General features: G+C 48.4%; 1 protein-coding gene across 1 annotated transcript; it reads right to left on the bottom strand.

The window, feature by feature from the left end:
• Window positions 1-1147: 1147 nt before the first annotated feature.
• Window positions 1148-6399, bottom strand: LOC116753135 (double homeobox protein 4-like protein 4). The gene is made up of 6 exons (XM_032630631.1): window positions 6357-6399; window positions 5527-5577; window positions 4470-4624; window positions 2923-3043; window positions 2362-2516; window positions 1148-1837 (listed from the first exon to the last, which is right to left on the bottom strand). The coding sequence occupies exons 1-6, from the start codon at window positions 6397-6399 to the stop codon at window positions 1148-1150; spliced, it is 1215 nt and encodes a 404-aa protein (XP_032486522.1).
• Between the last annotated feature and the right edge of the window lie 7760 nt (window positions 6400-14159).

The following is a 14159-nucleotide window of genomic DNA, read 5'->3' as shown; positions in this document are numbered from 1 at the left end:
TTGTGTTCCTGTTTTGCTAGTTGTTTGGCATAGGTTGTCCAGCACTGTGGCTTGCTGGTCGTTGAGTGAAGCTGGGTGCTGGTGTTAAGATGGAGGTCTCTAGGAGACTTCCACCGTTTAATATTAACACATTGGATTATTTTAATGCTTCGTGCTGCTGACACTCCCATGCTGGAACTGGGGCACACAGATTGAGCCAGTGGAGAATCACTCAATAGAGAGTGTACGAGGCACATGTGTTGGAAAAGATTTTTGAAAGAAGCAGTGGAAGGGATCATCTGCCATGACGTTACGATGCCACAGGCATTTGGGTTTTCAGTTCATTTGTGCATCACTTTAGTTGTAACTTGGCTTATATTTTGAGAGGTGAGTGCGTGTAGTGTGTAGCTGTGGACAGATAATGAGTGAGTGAGAGAGAGTGAGAGAGACAGAGACAGAGAGAGAGAGAGAGAGAGAGAGAGAGAGAGAGAGAGTGAGATGGAGAGATTATTTGCCTGCATAATACATTGGGCACAGTTGTTACTATGAACCCTGGTAATGAAAATGTTAGCATAATTCTGTCCTCGTGTGCAAAGGCAATGTCCTCGAGGAAACCTTTCATACCATGCACCCAGAAAGCAAGTGAAGGTTGTCACTGCGAGACTGTTTTCGTGATTCCACTAGGGTGTGTTTGTGGCTACTAGCTACGGGAGTAGACAGGGGTATCTGGACCACATTCCATGCTGTCCCAGATCAAGGGAGGGATTTCACCTCTCCGAGGAAACGTGGGAGAAATCAAAGTGACCAAAACACAACCAAGAACTTGAAGTGAGTGCCAAGATTTATTGATTGGATCAATGGAAAGTCACATACAACGGGGAAATCCAGTTCAGCATTGGGTCCTCCTCGTTCTCATTGGAAGGTTTGAATTCCTTGAGGCTTCAGAGAGGGTGTCCCTCCTGGTGTGCAAGCTTTGTGACGGTCTGTGTGGAGCATGGCATCCCTCCTGGCCACAACGCAGTTGCTGTCAACAGTCAACTTGCCTTGTTCTCCCTGCCAGACACTCTCACGAGCGTTGCTTGTTCCTTCTTCTTTCTCTCCCCCATGGCTCTGCCTCCCAGGAAAGGAGGCTTGAAAGGGGCACGGGGGAAGGCCTTCCTTTCTCCCCCTAAACCTGTGACACTGGGGAGCCTGGCAGTATGTCAAGCAGGGCCTTGAATTCTTCCTCGCTGAGGGGGGCTTCCAGGGTTGCTGCAAGTTCCTCTTCCTCTGTGTCCACATTGAGAAAAGGGCCGGACGTGTCCAGAATGTCCACGTCTGACAACAGTTCGTCCAGGAAGCTTGAGGAGCCAGGAAAGGCTGAATACTGGGGCTGTTGATCCAGCTGGGGAGATGTCTCGTCACCTGAGCTTGCCTGCTGCTGCCAGAAGTGTGTCTCTGATGGTGCAGGTGGCCAGATGTCCCCCTGGGCAGGCTGCCCACAGGTGATGAGAGCATGTGACACTTCGCCCCACGGAACCGTGGCCTGAAGAGGCTGCGGGTCCTGGCATCTCTGAAGGGCTGCCAGGCTGGGCTGGGGCATGATGAACATCAACGGCTGGCCCACACAGAACCCATAGGAAGTCTCTGGCACAAGAAAGGAGGGGGAGAAAACAGGAGTGGCTGCAGCAAAGCATTTCATGCTATCAGGTGCATGAGAGGGAGGATAACGGTGAGAGCTTCTATGGACAGTGGGCCGGGGACTTTGGTCCGACAGGGCAGTCACGGCTGATGTGGCATCAGGGCCTTTGGCTAAGGCATTCACAGGCCCACTAGCGCTCTGCTTTGGGTGCCGAGCTCTTCGGTTCTGGAACCATATCTAGGGAGACATATGGGGTGACAGGAACATTAGCAGCGTGACAATCCAGATCGACTTGCTGTCGCCTCATCCCCAGCCCGCCGCGTCCCGCCCCACCCTGCCCTGCCCTGACCTGACCTGCCCTCCAATCTGTCAGGCCCATGGCAAGTATTGGTGGGCCTCATCTAAGGGCCATTTTACCTAGATCTTACACCTTGGCTCTTGAAAATGCGGGAGGACGTCAGGGCAACGCAGGACTCACACCACTCTCCGCACCCCTCCCCACCCCTAGCTTTGAGGAGAGCCGGCATTGACCAGCTACAAACTCAGGCCCCTCCCTGGCTGCCCAGGACTTCCATTGCCCTCTCCTCTTCTGGAAACGGATGCCTTCAGATCAGCCCCCGTAGCGTATTCCTAAGATGAAGGGAACGTCCTCCCAATCCCCCGTCTCCAAGCCTACATATATCCAGCAACAACGCGTCGCAAGGTTTAACACTCCTTTCTCGTGGGAGAAGCCAAGTTCAACCCACTGGTGGAGAACTCACCTGGATTCGAGGTTCAGGAATTCCTGTCTGGTGAGCCAATTCTTCCCTGGCAGCAATAGATGGAAATCGATCCCTCTCAAAGGCTTGCACAAGAACCCTTGTTTGAGAAGGAGAGATGAAAGTCCTCTTTCGCCTGGCCTGTCTTCCCATGCTTCCTAAAGAAAAACACACAGAGAAGAGAGGACATTCAGGCCAATTTCAACACATTCATAGCAGATCCAGTGTGTGGTATGTAGGAAGCAGTATGTCATAGATCAAGATTGATACATCGATACACCTTATTCAGTGCTATGTGAAAACGCCCCATGTGATGGAAGAAGGCATTTCTGCACATCGGGCATTTTCCGGACCCAAAGATTCCAAGCCTTCCTGGGCATACATCTCCCCACCCTCTAAGAGGGGCATGATGCTCCTGGGTGGAACAGGAGTGGGGCAAGCACCCAAGATATCATTGTTTCCTGTCTGAAGCGTTCTTGGCCTCCCATGGTCATCCACGTTCATAGACGATTCTGTCTCAAGGAGATGCTCTGGGGAAATGCTTATGGAATGCCGGGTACTTACCTCGAGTCGAAGCCTCAGGTGGTGGGGGCCGCAGCGGCTGTGACTGCCCTCCTTTGAAGGCATTCTCCGACAGCAATCGGCTCTGCTTTAGGCGTCTTCTTCGTTGGTTTTGAAACAAAACCTGGGTACAAAGAAAGAAAGCCTTGTCTTTCAATGCTTATGCATGTACTTCCAAGATCTATTGCAGGGATGCACCATAGAACAAACGCACAAACACACCAGCCAGCCGGCCGGCTGGCCAGCCGGCCAGCAACAAGCCGACTGATGGAGACCCAGTATGGCCCGTCTGCTCCCAGTGGAAATATTTACGATTCAAAGGGACTGAAGTCTCACTAGCATGTAGAATGTAGACTCCGGCTTTTACCTCTGAAGAAGTGCACCAGATTCCAGAATACACAATCTGTGTCTGTGAAAATAATCTTTCCTCTTCGAGTCACCTTACTGGTGTCCAGAGTAATGCTTTGTGACACAGGAGGAGACAATGCTTGCTTTCCCACAGTCAGAATGGGATGGATAGCTAACTCTCTCTGTCTCTCTCTCCCGCCCCAGCCGTTCTCATCAAAACTACCATTTTTTCTGTGGGTCTTTTGGTCTCTGTCTACGATTCTCCGCATCTACCTGTTGACGTCTGTCTCTGTTGCGACCCGCCTGGCTGCCCAAGTGACTGCCTGCTTGCCTTCCCCTCTCTCTGTCTCTGTCCCAGGCTCTCAGGCTCAATCTCCTTTCCCTCATTTGGTCTCTTTGCCTCCCCTTTGGCATAGTCCATGCCCGATTCATGTTTCCCTGCCTCTCTTACGTCCTCACAGGCAGTACTGTCTCATAACATGCAATCGTATCCATTAGCAAGTGCCCCCATGAAAACCACTCTTCTCATGCTGCCTGGGAACTACTCACTGACAGTTACTTCTCAGGGACTACATGCCTCCATCACTTTTAGGTCAGGAGGCTCTTATGTACCCGCTCTCCATCTTCAGAATATGTGTCCTTGTCTTCAACAGTGAAGCATTGTGCATGTTACCTCATTCCCCGAGGCCGAACTGCAGTGTGGACCTGTGCTTGTGTTCGTGTGTGTGTGCATGTTTTTAGATATTTCTGATGGTGGTGTGTGGAAAATTGGACACCCTGAGAAAAAGCGTTCGTAGGGAAAGTCAATCAGTCTTTGGCGACGTTTTGTAAGGTCGCAGGCACGCTGTTCCTAACTTTGGTGACTCCTCTCCAAGCTGCCCAGAGAGGGAAGTCTGCAGCACAGCCAGTTCCTCGGAGGCCAGCCATCAAGGAAACACCTCCTTGACACCACCAGGCTTTCCTGCTTCCTTGGCCCTTCGCCCTTTATACTTGACCACACATTTGAATGGACCTCTCGCCACACAGCTCAGTCTGGCCATGTTTTCTAAAGGGAGCCACCTTCCTTGCCAAGATTTGAGTCACTTCTGTCTGGAGCAGCCCGAAGAGGAAAGCCCTAGAGCAAGGACTCCAATTGCAGTAGGGCGACTTGCGTCTGGACATGGACCCCGAGAGGGAAAATGGATCGAGAGGCTCGGTTGTACCTGAATTCTGCTTTCTGGAATGTCCAGTTCTCGTGCCAGCCATTCTCTGGTCGTTATCCCGGGATAGGGGTTCTGTTGAAAGAGTGCTTGCAGGGTGTCCTTCTGACTCAGATTCAGAACAAGCCTCCTCCTTCGCGATGGTCTTGAGAGACGGCCTGTGGGAGAGAAAAGGGGGAATGTGTCAGGGGAGAATCCATGGAGGTGCAAACAAATGGTGCCGGCACAGCGCTGGTCCTTGTGCCATGAGAAAAATCTCTAAGCCAGGGGTAGACTCTGCATTTGGAACAACCGTGGATACACCCCAAAGGCCATGCTGATTGGAACACTGGGGGCTAAAGCGATGCTGAGGTCAAGGCTATGGGGATCACCTCGCCATTCGCCAAGGATCCAGAGGATGCAATGCAAACAGAAGGGGAATCCCCTAGGAAAACCAGCTAACGTGACCAAAACGGGTGGAAGCATTTTCTACCTGTGGAGGCCTGGGACAGTCTTGATGGCTTCTACCAGATTTACCTCTAACTCTATGCTAACGATAGGAACCTGGCTTTTGAACTATCATTCGCACAACTTATCTGCACTTTCACTATTGGAAAGGAAAGTAGACGAAAGCCAAATGAAGCCAGACAAACACACAAGCCAACCCCCAACACAGAACACACTAGAGGATTGTTTAGAAAACCTATTTCTTTGAGCTATGACCAACGTGCTGCCCTGTCTGATGGCACCTACCCACCCGCACACCCACAACAGCCCGGTACTCCTCAGAAGATGAGCTTCCCTTTTAGTCACCGAGGTCATGGTGACTCGCCCCTTGTGTGTGCCATTCTTTCAGTTGGGCAGTTTGAAGGGCTGCCCCCCACCCCTTTCCTATTTGAGGTTGCGTATTTCTTGTAGCAAGGGAATGGATGGGTGTTTGTTTCCTGCATTCTAAGGGGGGAGCCGTGTTTGATGGCCAGGGAAGGTGTGGTTTCAGGCCCGTCCGGCACACCCTTGAGATCTTGAGTTTCCTGAAATCTCTCCAACTCTAGGTCAATGCCAACCCTTCTGCAAGGGTTACCTGTCCTAGCAGCTGGCAGCTGGTGACGTAGGGTCGTCTCCAGATTTCCCTCTGGAAGGATGCAAGAAAAGGCAAGGGTTTCGGATCCCCAATGGGGACTCCCTTTAAAAGCGCCCTTCCTTCATGCCAGCTCCAAGGAATATATTTGGAAAGCACTCAAGGAACGGACTTGTCACACTGCAGATTTTGGCTTTCCAGAGACTCCTGCAGTGCCTACCTTGCAGTCTAATGAGAGACAGTTCGAGTGCTCCTGGAATCTCTGTTTCCCAGGCTCTAAGCTTTCAGTTGTTCTCAAAGAAAATCTCTCTTTGTCTCCTAATCTTAATGCATAGTGGATGTGGACTATTTCCTTGGACACCGTGGACATTAACCACTTCAAATGGAACACGCAACATAACAGAGCAAATCCGTAACAACAGCAAGAATAGAACATGCGAAACAAATTCAAAATCCCAAACACTGTCAACTGGAAAAGAGTGTCAGTTTAGATGGGAACGTTATCAAATACTCGTGTTCCGTTCACTGCAACCACAGGCTGGGATTTTTAGTAGAGAAGCCATTGTCAGGCAACAGGGCTACCAACTACCATGTGGATTTCAAGAAGGAAAACATGTGAAGCAGCAAACCAGAAATATGTACGTGAAATGCCCAAACCAAAGTGCAACCTTTTGCCCAAGTGATTCGAGAAACATGTCTCAGCATATCAGTCCATGCCATTTGGTGTTCATTGGGAAACTTCAATCTTCGTGGTGATCCACCTTGGGGTGGGGAGGTCCATGAGTGTATTTGGATGACCCAAGCGCAGAGCCCAGATACTGAGGGCAACGTACCTCTGGAGGTACTGTATGTGCCGGATGAGCTGGACGAATCCATGGTGGAAGACCCAAAGGAATGGCACGGAAACTGCTGACCAACTGTTCAGTTCTCAGAAGCTCAGGGTTTATAATGGATGAGGATGCCACGCCCCTATTTGTGTAAATAGCCACAGATGGTGCGGAACCCTTCCTTGCCAATTGAGAACCTGGAAGGAATCCCGTGAGGCAAGTGGGCGTTGGGATGGAAGGCCTGTTCGGAGGCTCCCTGGTCCCTTTGAAGCTGCCGCCCTCGTCATCCTTTTCCAGAATGCTTGGGGTCCAGTGCTCTCTCCTTTTCACACCTTTCCACATTCCAAACATACTTTCTGTCTCCGTGGAATTCCCCACCTCTGAGTCCTTCACGCTTAAGTGTGTCACTGTACTTTCCCAAGTGGAGAGAGAACCTAGAGCCTAGTTTGCATCGAGTACGTTTCCCACTTCCCTCATCACCATCAGGTCATCATTGCCTCACACTCCTAAAGCATTTCCTTGTTGGGGGTTTGAGTTCCTGATAATTCACCTACTAAGCTTGAGTGCTTATCTAGCGTCTACCCATGGTCCTCAGCAGTTTGGGACTTTTTCAGAGGTAACCTGAAACTCACCTCTTTGCTCTCATTCCATGGAGAGACCAGAGAAAGGGGTATGCCACACGTGTATGTTTCACAAGAAGATGAACTTATATTCAGTGCTTATCCTTGGCGTACAAAAGACAAAGTCGGTGTTACATTCAGTGGTCAACTGACATCTGTATCTAGAAGAAGAAGAAGAAAAAGAAGGAGAAGGAGAAGAGGAAGGGGAAGGGGAAGGGGACGGAGAAAGTTATGTAGCACGTTAAATGACGGATGATGACACAGTTGAGTTTGAAACGAAAGCTTTGGATTTCAAGTATAGCCATCTCAACATTTTCGGTGCATTTGGGCTGCAGGGAATAGAAAAATTCAATACAAACCAACAAAGATACCCCACACAGAAATAGAGAACCATGCCATATGTGTTCTTTTGTCACCATGGTTCTTTTGCCACCATGTGGATTAACATGAGAATAGTGAGCTTATTCAGAAGCAGTTGGCAATCAGAGTAATTACACCAGCAATTCGTTAAAATGTGTCTGGTGTGTGTGTGTGTGTGTGTGTGTGTAGGGGTGTTTGTGTGATCTGTGTGTTTGATTTTCTGCACCCACTAAGGACGGTTGTCAGACGGTACCCTTGGATGGATGTCACCGGGACCAGTAGGTGTTTGCAAGTCCCAGGAGGCCCAGGAGGATGTCCTGAGGAGTTGTATGTCCTGGTCCCTTGTCCTGAAGTGCCAGAGATCAGAGGGAGGCATGACCATCTTTTGGATCAGGGTGGGTTTTCCCGAGTAGTTGGAAGATTTGGCTGAGAAAATTAATCACTGAAACATGGGATTTGCTGGCTTTCCCAGAAAGCACTGCCTGCCAGACCTGGATCACCTCCCTCCTGGAAAATCCAGGTGGGATAAGCTTGCTTGGGAGAGCAGAAGCTGTGATGTGCACGGCAGCCAGGGAATCCTGAGAGGCTGCAGGTATGTTTATGCACAGTCCACCGCTGGCCTCCCTGTGGAGGTACCACTGCCTGTCCCTGGTCTCCGAGGTTTCTCTGAAGCAGCCAGCATTGGACAACGAAGATAGTGAAGCCACAGCTCCTATCTCTAGCTAGAGTCTATGTAAGTCCTTCCACCCAGAAGCATCTCGGTGTTTTCCAGCACACTGTGACCCAGTGTCCCTCCCACCCTCTTGAAAGCACCAACTCTTCCATAAGCTGTCTCTTTCCACATCTCCAAACCTACTTTTCCTGAGGTTACAATGGCCAGATTCTTTCCCCAGAAGGCCTATGTCTCCAGTGTGGCTCTTGAAACTGATATTCCATTTCTTCCCAATGAAAAGAAGAAGTAGAAGAAGAGAGAGAGAGAGAGAGAGAGAGAGAGAGAGAGAGAGAGAGAGAGAGAGAGAGAGAGAGAAAGTGAGACAGAAAGAGAGAGAGAAAGTGAGTGAGAGAGAGAGAGTGAGAGAGCACTGTACATTGCTCTAGAGCTCTGGAGTAATGGGAACCTAAGACAGAGGTTACTGGGAGGGAGTTGAGGACTAGATGTATCTGTAGAGATATGCACACAATAGAGCTAGAGACCCAGATGCAGTTGTATCTAGAGACTCAGATACATTGTTGTTTACACATTAGATTATTTTAATATTTCGTGCCGCTCACACTCCCATGCTGGACGTGGGGCACACGGATTGAACCAGTGGAGAATCACTCAACACAGAGCGTATGAGGCAGATGTGTTGGAAAATATTTTTGAAAGACGTAGTGGAAGGGATCATCTGTCATGACGTTACAATGCCACATGTATTTGGTTTTTCAGTTCATTTGTGCTTAACTTTATCTATAACTTGGCTTATCTTTTGAGAGGTGTGTGCATGTAGTTTGTGGCCGTGGACAGATAATGAGAGAGAGAGAGAGAGACAGAGACAGTGACAGAGACAGAGACAGACAGACAGACAGACAGACAGAGAGAGATAGAGAGAGAGAGAGAGAGAGAGAGAGAGAGGGAGAGGGAGAGAGAGACAGAAATGTAGGCATTATTTGCCTGCATAATATACCTGGAATATTTGTTACTATGATGCGTGGCAATGAAAGTGTTTGCATAGTTCTGTGCTTTTGCACATAGGCGATGCCCTCGAGGAACCCTTCCACACAATGCACCCAGAAATCTAGTGAAGGTTGTCACTGAGAGATTGTTTTCGTGATTCCGCTAGGGTGTGTTTGTGGCTACAATTTCCGGGAGTAGACAGGGGCATCTGGATCAACTTTCATGCTGTCGCAGGCCAAAGGAAGGATTTCACCTCTCCGAGGTAATGCAAGAGAAATCAAAGTGACGAAAACACAACCAGGAACTTGAAATGAGTGCCAAGATTTATTGATTGGATCAATGGAATGTCACATAAGCAGTGAAATCCAGTTCAGCATTGGGACTTCTTCGTTTTCATTGGAAGTTTTGAATTACTTGAGGTTTCAGAGGGCGTGTCTCTCTTGGTGTGCATGCTTCATGATAGTCTGTGTGGAGCATGGCATTGCTCGTGGGCACAACGCAGTTGCTGTGGACTGTCAATTTGCCTTGTTCTCCCTGCCAGACACTATCATGAGGATTGCTTTTTCGTCCTTCTTTCTCTTCCCCATGGCACTGCCTCCCAGGAAAGGAGGCTTTAAATGGTCTTGGGGGAAGGCTTTCCTTTTCCCCCTATTCCCCTGGCACTGGGGAGCCTGGCAGCATGTCGAGCAGGGCCTGGAATTCTTCCTGCCTGTGCGGAGCTTCCAGGGTTGCCGCAAGTTCTTCCTCCTCTGCGTGTATTTCACAAAAGCGCCTGCCTTGTCCAGAATATCCACGTCTGACAACAGTTCGTCCAGGAAGCTTGAGGAGCCTGGAAGGGTTGAGTGCTGGGGATGTTGCTCCAGCAGGGGAGATGTGTCTTCACCTGAGTTGGCTGCTGCTGCCAGAAGTGTGTCTCTGGAGGTGGAGGCGGGCAGATATCCCCCTGGGTATGCTTCCCACTCGCAATGAGAGCACGTGTCCCTTCGCCCCACAGAACTGTGGCCGGAAGAGTCTATGGGTTCTGGTATCCCTGAACTGCTGCCAGGCTGGGTTGGAGAATGATGAACATCAATGGCTTGCCCACCCAACACCCATAGTAATCCTCTGGCACAAGAAAGGAAGGGGAGAAAACAGGAGTAGCCACAGCAAAGGTTTGTATGCTATCAGGTGCATGAGAGGGAGGATAATGGTGAGAGCTGCTATGGACAGTGGGCAGGGGGCTTTGGTCTGACAGGGCAGCCACAGCTTATGTGGCATCAGGGCCTTTGGCTAAGGCATTCACAGGCCCACTAGCACTCTGCTTTTGTTGCCGAGCTCTTCGGTTCTTGATCCGTATCTAGGGAGACATATGGGGTGACAGGAACATTAGCAGCGTGACAATACATATCGACTTGCTGCCGCCTCATTCCAAGCCCACCCCATTCTGCCAGGTCCTGACCTGCCCTCCAATCTGTCAGGCCCATGGCAAGTACTGGTGGGCCTCATCTAAGGGCCATCTTACCTAGAGCTTTCACCTTGGCTCTTGAAAATGTAGGAGGACGTCAGGGCAACACAGGACTCACACCACTCTCTGCAACCCTCCCCACCCCTGGCATTGAGGAGAGCCGGCATTGACCAGCTACAAACTCAGGCCCCACCCTGGCTGCCCAGGACTTCCATTGCCCTCTCCTCTTCTGGAAACGGATGCCTTAAGATCAGCCCCTGTAGCATATTCATATGACAAAGGGAACGTCCTCCCATTTCCCCGTATCCAAGCCTACATATATCCAGCAACAACCCGTTGCAAGGGTTAACACTCCTTTCTCGTGGGAGAAGCCAAGTTCCACCCACTGGTGGAGAACTTACCTGGATTCGAGGTTCTGGAATTCCTGTCTGGTGAGCCAATCCTTCCATGGCAGCAATAGGTGGAAATTGATCCCTCTCAAAAGCTTGCAAAAGGACCCTTGTTTGAGAAGGAGAGATGAAAGTCCTCTTTCACCTGGCCTCTCTTCCCATGCTTCCTAAAGAAGAACACACAGAGAAGAGAGGACATTCAGGCCAATTTCAACACATTCACAGCAGATCCAGTGTGTGGTATGTAGGAAGCAGTATGTCACAGATCAAGATTGATACATCGATACACCTTATTCAGTGCTATGTTAAAATGCCCCATATGATGGAAGAAGGCATTTCTGCACATCCGGGCAGGTTCCAGAACCAAAGATTCCATGCCTTCCTGGCCATGCATCTCCCCACGTTCCAATGTGGGAATGATGTTCCTGTGTGAAACAGGAATGGGGCAAGAACTGAAGATATGATCATTTCCTCTCTGAAGCTTTCTTTGCCTCCCATGGTCATCCACGTTCATAGATGATTCTGTCTGAAGGGGATGCTCTGGGGAAATGCCTTTGGAATGCTGTGTACTTTCCTCGAGTCAAAGCCTTAATTGGTGGTGGCTGCAGCGGCTGCGACTGCCCTCCTTTGAAGGCATTCTCCTAGGGCAATCGGCTCTGCTTTAGACATCTTCTTCGTTGGCTTTGAAAGCAAAACTGGGTAGAAAGGAATGAAGCCTTGTCTTTCAATGCTTTTGCACGTATTTCCAGGATCTATTGCCGGGATGCCCTGTAGAACAAATGCCCAAACGCACCAGCCATGCAGCCAGCCATCTGGCCATCAACAAGCCGACTAATGGAGACCCAGTATGGCCTGTCTGCCCCTAGTGGAAATGTTTATGATTGAAAGGCACAGAACTCTCACGAGCACATAGAATGTAAACTCCATCTTTCACCTCTGAAGACGAAGTGTACCAGATTCTGGAATACACAATCTGTGTCCAAGAAAATAATCCTTCCTCTTTGAGTCACCTTACTGGTGTCCAGAGTAATGACTTGTGACACAGAATGAGAAAATGCTTGCTTTCCCACAGTCAGAAAGGGATGGATTGCTACCTCTCTCTGTCTCTCTCCCCCGCCCCACTTGTTCTCATCCAGTCTACTTGTTTCTTTGTGAGTATTTTGGTCTGTGGCTACGACTCTCCCCATCTACCTGTTGGCGTCTGTCTCTGTTGCCAAACCCTCACCTGCCCACCAGACTGCCTGCCTGCAAAACAGTCTGTCCATTTTTGCAACGAAATTATGAGTTGACGCACTGTATGATTACCAGGTTGGGCACAGGGCAGGGATTTCTTTCAAAACTTGAAAAGAGGTAGCACATTGCAGACATCACAGCTCTGCCATGTACATCGCAGAACTGATCGTCAAGGGTCAAGATTGGCAACCACTTCTTGTGTACCGAGAAAGAGGTTGGACACTGACAAGTTGGTATGTTGAATTATGGGTGGAGCATGTGTATGGAAGAGAAAGGGAAAGGTAGACTGTTGTATATGTTAAGCCATTCTTCTATTTTAATAGTATGCCTATGTTAAGAGTATAAAATCATATATAAACATCTAGTAGGCCATTACCGCTACCCTACACAGGTCAGGAACTATATTGAGGGTATAAGGTGAACAGCAAATGTATAGGAATCCAACCTGAAATTCAGTTCTGATTCTCCCACCTCTTATTGTGTTGTAAAAATGGCAGGTGCTGGACAACTCCCCTGACTTCTAAAGGGCTTTAAGATCAAGTGATCTCTCCGAGTCTTTCTCAACCTGGGAATTTTATCTCTCACCTTTTTTGGCACACCAACCTACATCCTTCCATCAAAGGATGTGACTGCGACTTTTGATGTAGTGTTTTCAAGCACTTCAGTTTCTGCAGACATATTTTTATCACTATATTTATTTTTGGAAAGAGGAAATTAATTTTCTTTCCTCTGAATTCCACAAGTTTATCTTGGAAAAGCATACAGAACGTAATATGGAAAAGTATACAGAACGTGGTAATATTTACTATTTAATAAACATTCCTTGGGGTGTGTTTCCTAGGGCCTCCCTTGTTCCCATATATTGGTGTAATCAAGAATATTACCGAGGTCGGCCACCGCACCTACTCTCCACAGAGAGCAGAGAAAGCAATAGCCTTGGGAAGGAAAAGAAGGGGTGGGGGTGGGGTCATAATACAATGATGGGATTCCTTCATGTAATAATTTTCGTACAGGCATTTTAACCTCAAAGAGAGTATGGCCACTTCTGAGAAACAGGCTTTCCCGTGTGAGAAGAGATGAGTTCTATTCCTCCTCCACTAGACTGGTAGAAACATCATGGCTGGGTATTTGAACCCTTTCATGTATTTCATCTTTTATGTGGATGTGCGATTGATCATGAATCCCAGTGGTGATGTCAATATCACCTTTTTCCATTGCATGGACATCTTCGTGAACTATGTCACCTGCAGAACGATGTACATTTATCTCTCTCTTTTTCAGAATTCCTTTCAAATATAAAGGATCTGTCCCATCACCATATTGCCTGCTCACCCAAATTCAACTCAAGAAACTCCGGGAGTGGAACACAGAGTCAGACATGGTACTATTTCTAAAGGAAAAGACCGGCTACATAAAAAATGTTTCCTATCCTTCCCAATCTGTCGATCAGGGCGTCATGAGGAATGGATGATAATGCCTAGGCAGAATGTGCGGTTTCCCCCGTGGAAGTCCTCAAACGTCAGTTTTGATTTCTATTCCCCATGCTTCGGGAGGCAGAGACTCCTCTTTGAGCTCAGTGCCTTTGCACCCCTTAAGTGCACGACCTTGGCCATAAAATGGGGGGGAAAGGGGCTGGAAGGCTAGAATTGCTGTAATATAACAGATTGTAAAATATCCATCTAATAATAGCCATCATCTTTGTATGTGTGTATAATTGGTATGTGAGTATGGATGTCTTGCCTCTCTATCTATCTTTGTATGTATACATGTATCTATCGAGCTCCCTCATTTCTTTTTTCTTGATTCCCTACAGTTCGTGGGATCTAGTCACTCCCCTTTTGGTAAGGTCAAATAAATTTGACATTAGTTCAAATGGCATTGCCTACTTTTCCATAGTTTCTATGTATATTGAAATTTCCCATTCTTCAGTATCTTTGTTTCTGGCTCAAAAGATAGGTCAGGAAGCAGGGAGAGAGATCTCTATTATTTAGAGGGTAGGGTGCCCATAAAACGAGAAAAATTGAAAAAAAGAAAAGTAGATTAACCATTTCATGAAAGAACTCAAATTAACAAAAAACAATTTTAAAAAGTCATAGGGCTGAATTC

Source organism: Phocoena sinus, chromosome 4, assembly GCF_008692025.1.
Source record: "Phocoena sinus isolate mPhoSin1 chromosome 4, mPhoSin1.pri, whole genome shotgun sequence".
Taxonomy (NCBI): Eukaryota; Metazoa; Chordata; class Mammalia; order Artiodactyla; family Phocoenidae; genus Phocoena; species Phocoena sinus.
Note: the sequence above shows the minus strand (reverse complement) of the source record. Positions and strands in the feature narration are given on the sequence as shown.

Coding starts and splice junctions, on each gene's coding strand:
- LOC116753135 (XM_032630631.1), bottom strand. CDS start 6,399: ATGGATTCGTCCAGCTCATCCGGCACATACAGTACCTCCAGAG. Junction 3,044..4,469: donor TTCCAGAAAGCAGAATTCAG/GTACAACCGAGC, acceptor CTTTGTACCCAG/GTTTTGTTTCAAAACCAACG. Junction 1,838..2,361: donor TTCCTGAACCTCGAATCCAG/GTGAGTTCTCCA, acceptor ATGTCTCCCTAG/ATATGGTTCCAGAACCGAAG.